This window comes from Microsporum canis, genomic scaffold, assembly GCF_000151145.1.
Source record: "Microsporum canis CBS 113480 supercont1.1 genomic scaffold, whole genome shotgun sequence".
Taxonomy (NCBI): domain Eukaryota; kingdom Fungi; phylum Ascomycota; class Eurotiomycetes; order Onygenales; family Arthrodermataceae; genus Microsporum; species Microsporum canis.
The window spans coordinates 213163-223345 of record NW_003299169.1 but is presented as its reverse complement, the minus strand read 5'-3'; the positions used below and the strand labels follow the sequence as shown (position 1 = coordinate 223345).

At 49.9% G+C, this 10183-nt stretch overlaps 3 protein-coding genes across 3 annotated transcripts; 2 read left to right on the top strand and 1 right to left on the bottom strand.

Annotated features, from left to right (window-relative positions):
* Positions 1–232: 232 nt before the first annotated feature.
* MCYG_00089 (auxin Efflux Carrier superfamily protein) lies at positions 233–2026 on the bottom strand (the record flags this gene model as incomplete). Its single annotated transcript, XM_002849939.1, has 3 exons — positions 233–299; positions 371–1554; positions 1607–2026. The coding sequence occupies 3 exons, from the start codon at positions 2024–2026 to the stop codon at positions 233–235; spliced, it is 1671 nt and encodes a 556-aa protein (XP_002849985.1).
* Positions 2027–4155: 2129 nt separating this feature from the next.
* MCYG_00088 (phosphotransferase family protein) lies at positions 4156–6048 on the top strand (the record flags this gene model as incomplete). Its single annotated transcript, XM_002849938.1, has 5 exons — positions 4156–4246; positions 4304–4984; positions 5054–5248; positions 5333–5724; positions 5809–6048. 5 exons carry the CDS (start codon positions 4156–4158, stop codon positions 6046–6048), a joined length of 1599 nt encoding a protein of 532 aa, XP_002849984.1.
* Positions 6049–7087: 1039 nt separating this feature from the next.
* On the top strand, positions 7088–9282 carry MCYG_00087 (dual specificity mitogen-activated protein kinase kinase dSOR1; the record flags this gene model as incomplete). The annotated part of the gene is made up of 3 exons (XM_002849937.1): positions 7088–8782; positions 8841–9080; positions 9187–9282. 3 exons carry the CDS (start codon positions 7088–7090, stop codon positions 9280–9282), a joined length of 2031 nt encoding a protein of 676 aa, XP_002849983.1.
* Between the last annotated feature and the right edge of the window lie 901 nt (positions 9283–10183).

The following is a 10183-nucleotide window of genomic DNA, read 5'->3' as shown; positions in this document are numbered from 1 at the left end:
CCCACTCTGTACTCAATGGATTACATGCATTATTCGTTTACAAGAGAAGAAGCCGAAGGATTTCCTTTTACCACGCCGGACCTGACCATGATACATACAAGATGAAATGAACCCCATGAAAGAGCAGATGGATGCTGCAGAAGGAACCCGAATAGAAAGAAGAAGAAAAGAAGAAGACTGCCCAGAACTAACGGCTAGGAAAGCAGAAAGAAAAGTCAAAGATGGCTAACACCTAGTTGGCTGCCCACTGCACCACCTGCAGTGCCGATATTACTAGTATGAGTGTCGAGGGTAGGATCCTATACGGCGTACTCGTTAGCCTATCTTTCTTGGTAGGGCTTAGGTGAATTATACTATTTGACAGACTTACCAGATAACATAGGAATGGAACAATATCCTCGACATGGCGCCCATATAGACATTGTTGATCTGACATATCTGCGCCAGCTGGAGGGCAGACGGGGCGCCGACCAGCAAGAAGCACACGACGATGAAGATTGGGTCTTCCAATATGCTGACGGGCACGTACTTGGCTGTTAACGCCAGTATGGGCCCCATGATAAGCGTTGGCAGAACCATACGAGCCACCAGCGATGCAACTATGAGTTTCCGTTCTTCCTTTGGATCTTCATCGTCCGTCAGGGCGTCCTTGGGCAACGTGCTTCGTTCCAGATTTGCTCCTAGAACGACTAGAATGAGTGGCACGGCGACGCCGCCCGATTGTTTCACAGCGCGGGTGACGGAGTTGCTTAGGAAGTTTCCGGGGGTGAAGAAGACGCGTTGGATGGAAGGGATGGAGGCCACTAGGACGGCGACAAGCATGGCCCAGAGGGGAGGGTTCATGAAGGCCCAGAGGCCGGAGAAGAATGAGGTGAGGCGAGAGGAGATCCAGCTGAAGAGTTTCTGGAGTGGGAGAGGGAGTGCTGCGAAGGATTTTTGCGAGACGGAGTGTATGAATTTGGTGATGGAGGCGAGGATGGATTGGAGCAATTGTTTTTTCTGATCTTGTTCTTGGACGGGGGGGAAGTGAATTAGGTCGTCATCGTGGTCTGGCCGAGCAATGAATTGGCCATGAGGCAGGACGAGGATTGGATGGTCGGGGTCGTCATCTGAACGGCCATTCTTGGAGTTGGTTTTGGCATATGGACGGTGTCGCTCCAGAACAGGGGTCTGAAAGCCGGATTCGATGTGCAAGTCCTCTGAGGAAGAGGAATGTGTGGACCTAGCTGCTGGGGTGACCTGTCCGCTGTTGACGGCGGTGCGAGCCGAATCGAGCTCTGGCTCATCGAGGTACCTGTCTACGTCGTCCAGCCGAGCATTGGCGATCTCCTCTTCGTCGCGTAGGTAGGCCTCACCGGGGGCAAGGAGAACGTGGTATCCCCAGCTCCAACGGACGGCCTGGCCAAGTTGCTGGAAGATGAGCAGATACAGGATGCCTCGCGCTGCGACCTCGCTATCGTTGTCGTTGGGAATCTTGTCCCAGTGCAGGCCGGACAGAGTCTGGGAGAGCGATATAACCAGCGAAATGGGCAGCGAATTCGAGTTTCCGAACACCTATATTCGTTAGCCAGACGTTTTCCAGAGTGCGAAAGGGAGTGATGCTCACTCCCATGGCCTTGACAAAGTTAGACTGGCGCCTCTTAAAGCCGAAGCAGCGTGAGACTATGACGGCAGAGATATAAGATATCAGAGTCTGGATGCAGAAGAGGACCGGTATGATGGCGAGATCGGCGAGCTTGCCTGCGGTGAGCTGGGATGCGAGCTTGGTGAAGATGAGACAAGGAGTGAAAAGCATGACGTTGAGGTTGGCGACGAACTTCTGCGACTCTGCATCGAACATGCCCATGCGCGCAATGATGTAGCCCGGCAGACTGACACAGACGACCTCGAGCACCGCTTCGAAGACGAGCAGGACGAGATGGGGGATGGACGGGTGCGGCCCGCCGCCGGACGAGGCATTGCTGGAGCTGTCGACGAGGACGGCGACGAGCGAGTTTGCTCGCTCAAACGACTGCGGCGATAGCATCTTATCACCTAGTTATCTAGATGCCGGATGTCCGGATTTCGGAATGTCTGGATGTCGCTATCCGTACGGAGTAACTATGTGAGCTTCTCTCAAACTGCCTATCGACACTGGTCAAATACAGGAGAAGAACAGAGATCAACTTGTCTGTTCACGAAGAAGAGTAAAGAAGGAAAAAGGAAGAAAAGAAGAAGGAAAGGACTAGACTATCGTTGCTAGTTTGTCGATGCCAGTCAAGTTCAGAATTGAGATCTTCTTTTTTCGACTTTTCTAACCTTGGTTTGACGGACAAGGATGGAGTATCGCAGCTATGTTCCTGGCCCGCCAATCACAGTGGGGAAGAACATCATGCCTATGGCCGCCGCTTCTCGCCCAGACCTTGGCTCAGAGTACGCAACGACAGGCGACAAATATAACATAAGTAGCAGCCCATATTTTCCGTACACCACACAAAGGAGATGGAGACACTCACAGACACTGAATATGTCAGTGCCATAGCGGCAGTATCGTATCATACTACGGCAGACATATATGTACAAGATGCTGGCGTTCTTCCATCTCTTCTGCCGTGGGATTTCTTGGTGAAAGACGCCACTCGCCACCCAGTACTAAGTCGAGCAGGCTGAGCGCGCAGAGTGAATAAGGATATTCACCGCATCGTCATCGCCATCATCAGCCAGCCAGCGTCCTGCCTTTGTCCACCTGTCTAAACCTGGAGTATATCTCTACTCTGGTACGGAGTACATTCTCACCTCCATCACCTCCATCATCATCTTGCATTTGCATAACCCGTTCTTATATGACTATATCGTCTACTCTATACAGAGTACCATATACATGGTAAGGCAGCAACATTTATCTGATCCGCGCAATACGCCTCGTGGCTGAATCTGCGTTGTGGCTTGTACTCAACGTATTAGCCCCACAGCACTGCTAGAGAAGGCTTAACATACAAGTAACGCTTGTTCGTTTGACCAACGAGGCAAAAAGGACAAGTTCTTGTAACTGTCGTGTCTTTGATAGGAAGAGGCAGCAAAGAATCCAATGCAAAGGGCGACGATGGCCAACTGCTTGCCCATAAACCCGGCCAATATACGTATACATACCTCGAGGTGGCACATATAATCCCACGTTCAACCATGCCGACAATCAGGGAAATCCAACCGGATTTGGCACATATTCCGTGGATCTGATTTATATTTCATACCCGTTGTTTCCAACGTCTTTTGAACTCTAGAGTGAAGCAAAAAAAAAAGACTGTCCTTGCGATCCTTGATATGCTCGCCCCAGGGGTGATACATTTGGTCGAGGGCTCGGGTATTGGCTGCCAAGGTAACGATAACTTGTCATCTGAGATTCACAGGCTTTTCGATGACTTCAAATTCTACATTTGAGGTACCGGATCCTCCCGCTAACCATCAACCTCATGCCTATAGGATAGATTTCAAGGAAACGAAATAAGTCCTTCGCCTAGAAGGGGCTGCCGCTTCCCCGAACCCTACTTCTCTCATCTAATCGGTCCATTGATCCACCATCAGTGAAACCATCCATAGTACTTGCAATCCACCGAGCAATCGGCATTATTCTTCATATCAGTGCTGCTGGGTGTTTACATGGGTGAGGTATGGAGCAATTGTGGGTTAAAAGCGACGGCTTTCCAGAGTTAGGCCGTATTGTCTCCCTAAAGATGGCTTAATGGAGAGGGGGCATAGAGTATGGTATCTCATTATTATCGCAGCTATCAAGCAATGGCAGTATTTTGAGAAGAAAGAGCTGCAATCAGTCCAAGTGGTCATCGGATAATATCATAACTGACATGAGCTAGCCATAAGAATGATAACGGAATTAAACAGTACTGAAGATTGCCCATAATGCTGGCTGTCGATGATGGTATATTAAACTGTTGTACCTTGATTCGTTTATTGAAGTTCACGGTTGAACATTTACTATTTTCTAATTGGTGGATAATATGTAATTTCTTCTCTCTTCCTAGCCAATCATTAATTTTGATGTTCAGGTATCTCGCCAGGTAACTACAAACGCTCATCAAGGCGAAAAGAAAGCATCACGACCAGTTTTGCTTCACAGGTCCAGTGATACGAGTTAAGTGCCGAGGCTCAACTGCCGCAGAAATGACGGCGGTGCAGAGAAGGGTTGGCTTCACAGGCTGCCTCTCGAGACCTTCTATAAGCTCGACCTTGATACGGAATTACCGGGCAATGGGTCTGTTTCTTTTTACCCCTAGCTTGTATAGCTATGTACGTTACTGATCCATTGAAGGGACTGGATCTGATGATGAACTCTTTACATACACGTCCGGCCGGTTTCTTTACAACGAGCAGCGCCGCCTTGCCGAACGTCGAGTTATTTTCGACGTTGCTGCCTTAAAGCATGTGGCTGAACAGCATGTCGGACATGGTACAATTACCTCCTTCCAAAAACTTGCTGAAGGAGGCTTTAATCGGGTATTCCTCCTTACCACCGAGGGTGGATATCAGGCCATTGTCAAGGTTCCTTACAAGACTACCGTCCCCAGACATTATACCACTGCTAGCGAAGTCGCTACAACAGACCTTTTACGATCAAAGGGGGTCCCTGTACCACGTATACTTGCTTGGTCCACTGATCCAAACAATCCTGTTGGAGTCGAGTACGTTATTATGGAAAAGGCGTCTGGGGTCCCATTGGAAACAAAATGGTTTAATCTATCGAAACAAGAACGCCACTATCTTGTGACAAGTTTGGTCGATATCGAGAACACGCTATTTGGTATCCCCTTTGGCCGTTATGGCAGCATATACTATAGAAAGGATGTCCCGTCAGAGCTTCAGCAAGACCTCTATGCAGAGGGCACCGACCCAGCCATGGCTTCTGCAGATGAGCGGTTTTGCATTGGCCCTACTACCGATTATATGTTCTGGTACGGCAAACGCGCAGAGATGGGAATCAACCGTGGGCCCTGTAATATTTCAGCTTATTCTATTTCCCAGTTGAGAATGAATAGGGTACACTAATGGGTGTACTTATTAGGGAAAACTCCGGCGGACTATTTGCTTTCTATAGCAAGACGGGAATGTGAGTGGACGAGGAGATATGGGGAACCTCGCGCCGTCCGATTCCCTCATGTGGTCAACTTTGAAGGCATAAACTCTCCTGACGACCATATCCAGCTTCTCAAACAGTACATGGCCATGGCGCCCTATCTACTTGGTGGGGATCCACACCGTGAGTTGAACCGTCCAACTTTACGCCATCCGGGTAACTATACCCCTTCCTAAGTAATAGAATAGGCTATTAATCATTGTCTAGACCTCACTCCAGGGAATGTATTCATCTGTCCGGAAACCCACAAGGTGGCTTGTATCATAGACTGGCAGCATGCCGCCTTACTTCCTCTGCTCCTGGCTACAGGGCACCCTCCAATGCTCCAGAGCCCCGATCACCCTGCACCACAGACACTTGAGAAACCTGTCCTCCCTGCAGAGTATGACTCGCTCTCCCCGGAGTGCAAATCGCAAATAGACGAACTCCATCGACGCAGGATGCTATTTTATCTTTACATGGTGTTTAATGGTGGCTTGAACAAAAGACACCTATCGGGAATGATGGATCCCCGCGTCCTCCTTACACAGCATCTTGTCGAGAGAGCTGAGAAGCAATGGAGCGGAGACATCTTCAGCTTAAAAGGGGCTCTTATCAGAGTAACCGAGAACTGGAGCCACTTCAGCGTACACCTGCCAGAAACAGCCCCGTGTCCTGTATCATTCACTCCGTCTGAGATCTAGATGCATTATCAGCAAGAATCGACTTGGTTTGAGATGAACGGCCTCGTCGAGTACTGGAAGTCGGAGCTTGGGGGTTTGAATGACGATGGCTGGGTTAGGACCGAAGCTTACGACGATGCGGTGAAAAAGAGCATGGAGTTGAAGCAGGTCTTACTGGATGGTTCCGATACCCTAGAGGAGGAACGGTGTGTTCAGGAACAGTGGCCATTTCAGGACCATGAGGAACCAACCACGGTATAGTCCTCCAAGCAAAAAAAAAAAAATAAAGACATACGAAAGTCGGGATTCGCTGGTGGTCACCCACCCAACTACTAACCGACCGGCAAGTGGCTTAAGTACAGCTGAGCGGACGGGAAGCTCTGTTTTCCACTTCCTATGTTCGTATGTACTTAGTCTATAACTCTAGGGATAGATATAGGAGAGAAAGGAGTGTATGTGTGAAGAGTGAGGCCCGCATAGAGAATGCATATCAATCTACATGTTCTACATCGAGATGGGACAGATAAGCACTTTGCCAACCGTTACCTGGGTACTTACTATTACTTACTATTACCCATATAGGGAGACTCCGGTGATGCATAGACAAGACCTTACCGTGTATCCATCTGCCACCGGAGTTGGCATACAGAGTCAGGATAACCCCCGTTAGATAACTCTGTTATATCCATACATACACCACAAGTATATATAGACTCTTACCTCTCGCAGACCAAACGCCGAGGGGTTTTCGTCCCCTTTTTCCCGGTTGCCTTGTGTGGCGACAAAAAGCTGCTTTTTTCCCTAGCGAAAAAGATGATCCGGCGGGCTTCTTCACCACCACAAATAGTCAACATCTTTTTTTTTTTTTTACCACAGAGATATATAAGTATATATTCACACGTATATCCATAAGGACGAAAAGGACCCTTCTGTCACTATCTGTTATATCCTGCGTTAGTCAGTCTTCAGTCTCATTCCGCTCATCCCGCAGAAGAAACGCCCGTTATATAGCTCGTCAGGACCTCCGCCGATGCAGATCCTTCGCCCGCCGACCATAGGCTGACAGTTCTCTTCTCTCTCTCTCTATCTCCCCCTCTCTCCTTTATTCGATATATTCACCCTTCTACAGGCTCTCATGGACCGATAGGCCGCCTGCTGTTGTCTTCCCGTTGCTACAGAGCAAGCATCGCACTGGGGAGGGGTGTGAAAAGACAGCGGTGGTAGGTTGAACACCCAGAAGAAACAGAAGATAAAGAAGAAGAAAAGGTGAATACAGGATAGAAGAGCAAGGATGGAAGAAATGGATATCAAGATGCAGGAAGACGTCAAGGTGGAAGGGGTTGAAGACCAAGGGGAGAAGACACCACAGTCGACCACAACCACCTCTACGGCTGCAGATACGCATACAACCACGGCTGCTACGGCTACTACGGCTACTATGGCTACTACGGCTACTATGGCTACTACGGCTACTATGGCTACTACGGCTGCTATAGCTGAAGATGGACGCCCTCGACTACCAGTCATGCCGTCCGCGTCTTCAATACGCACTACCTCCGGGATGATGACCCCTTCCTCCACCCCTCTAGGCCATGTCAACGCCGCCCGCCGCCCTGGCCCCCTGCCAGCTCGTGGAAGCCAGTCCAGCGGCCTCTCCCAGGACATCCAGGAAAAGATGAAGGCCTTCTCTCTCTCCCGTCAGGGTGCTCCGGCCAACGGTAACGGCCCTGGGATGAACATGAACAAGAACCCTCCCGCGGCCCAGCAGGGGGCTTCCAACAGACTCCCGGGCGGTGTGCCGCCCATGAGTCTGTCCTCGCCACAGGCCGCCGGACCGTGGTCCTCTCCTTCCGGACAGGGGCCTACCGGGCCTATCGGACGCGCTCCTACACCCAAGATAGGCGGTGGACTAGCTGCCAAGCGAGGTATGGCGGGGGGGATGAAGCTGTCCAACGTCACCGGGCCCTCGCCGGTGGGAGCCTCACCTGCCGTGCCAAACGCCAACGGGGCGCCCTCCACTCTCCCGGGAGGCAACAGCTCCTCGCAGTCTTCGTCCACTCCCAACTCTAACCCTGCGGCGTCTGCCTTCAGCAAGTACTCCGAGTTCATCGACACAAAGGCGGGGACTATCAATTTTAAGAACAAGGCCGTCATCCATGGCAAGGGCATCGACTTCTCCTCTGGCCAGAGCTTCAGCATATCCCTTGACGAGGTCGAGTCTCTCAGCGAGCTGGGCAAAGGGAACTACGGTACCGTGTACAGGGTACGCCACTGCCGGCCTCGACTACGCCGGCCTGGCCTGGGCTTAAAGGGGACCATGGCAGTCGGTAACCTGCCCGACAACGTTGGCAATAGTAATAACAACAACTCTGCCGAACCCGCACCCGCTGCCAAAAAGGATAAGAATGACCTTACAAACGTCATCATGGCCATGAAGGAGATACGCCTCGAACTCGACGAGGCAAAGTTCACCGCAATTATCATGGAACTCGATATCCTGCACCGCTGTCTCTCCCCCTTCATCATTGACTTCTACGGCGCTTTCTTCCAGGAGGGGGCAGTCTACATCTGCGTCGAATACATGGACGGCGGCTCAATGGAGAAGGTCTATGCGGGCGGCGTCCCTGAAAACATCCTAAGGAAAATCACCCTTTCCACCGTCATGGGTCTCAAGGCGCTCAAGGACGAACATAACATCATTCATCGAGATGTGAAACCGACGAACATCCTTGTCAACACTCGTGGTCAGATCAAGATATGTGATTTCGGAGTCAGCGGTAACCTCGTTGCAAGTATTGCCAAGACGAATATCGGCTGTCAAAGCTATATGGCCCCCGAACGTATTGCTGGCGGTGGTCATCCGGGAAGTGCGGGTGGAGGAACGTACAGTGTGCAGTCTGACATCTGGAGCCTGGGGCTGACTATTGTCGAGTGCGCGATGGGAAGATACCCTTACCCCCCTGAAACATACAACAATATCTTCAGTCAGCTTAATGTAGGCTTTTCCCTCCATTTCTCTCATTCCATATTTCATACCTACTAACGCCACCCAGGCCATCGTACAAGGGGACCCACCCACTCTGCCTGCCGAAGGCTTCTCGCCTGAAGCTAAAGACTTCGTCTCAAGCTGTCTACAGAAAAATCCTGCTCTCCGGCCAACCTATGCCAATCTCATACGCCACGCCTGGGTAGAGAGCCTGATGCAGCCTCCTCCTGCCGCCGCCACTACAGATGGCGCAGACCAACAACCCAACAGCGACCAAGACACCTATGATGAAGAGGTCGCCGCGTGGGTTTGTGATGCCCTTGAGAGAAGAAGAACTGGACAAGCTAATGGCAGGGAACGACCTGCCTTGCATGCCGTTGCCCTTGACGCGGTGCCTAAGAGCCCTCTACTAGAAGGACACAGTTAGGCTGCTGCAACCTACATACAATCAGTACCAGTCCTCTTCCTCCTCTCTAGACCTAGTCCTATGCTGGGTGCTGGCCACCTAGTATCCAGAAGAGTTAAAAAAAACACGCATATACACAGAGCGAAGTCATGAACATTTAAAAAAAATCAACATATCCTACATGGCCTATGAAACACTCGATTCAAATACCCCTCTCCTATGGCCATCTCATGCTTCCTATCTTTTGCAGTTATCTGTCCAACTATGCATTGCCTGTATTCTTTTTTTCCTTGTCAGGTTACTGCAGTTGTCTAACTACCAAGGGCCGTTTATATGGGATTTATTCATGGGTAGCTCCATCTTCTGTGCACTAATTCCTCTATTAAGTAATAGTAATTATCCATTCACTCTAGGACAGACATATATGCAATCTAGTAAGTGGTTCATTCATAGCTACCTAGGTAGCTGTCCACGGCTATAGAACTGTGGTCCGCCTTTTCATGTGATACAGACCTTGAGAGTTCAATGGCCGTGATTATATAATCCGGAAAACGCACTTACTATTGTACCGATATCTGTTCTTGCTTAGTCATTCAACCGGCCAAAATTGTTCAGCGCGTTCAACGTCAACATCATTCAACATCATTGATCCAGGTAATGGTACAATTGTTTCTTTGGACAAAAAGATAACTAATTAGATCTTGGTACTGCTAGCTGGGATTTCTGAGGATTTACTCAGGTAAATACGTCCATATGAAGGATCTCGTGAGCCTAGAGACAAGAGCTAGGGAGTGTTATCTAGATACCCAGGGCAATTTGATAACTGCGGCCCATATACCAGACACTATTATACATGACTTTGATTATATTTATTTAAATAAAGGCCCGAGAGTAGTCGCAACCATACCCTCAATTTGCCCCGTGGAGCTAGAGCGAAGGAGTTAGAACACGACAATGGAAATTACAGGAGATGAACCGGGCCCTGTCAAATAGCTACAAGGGAA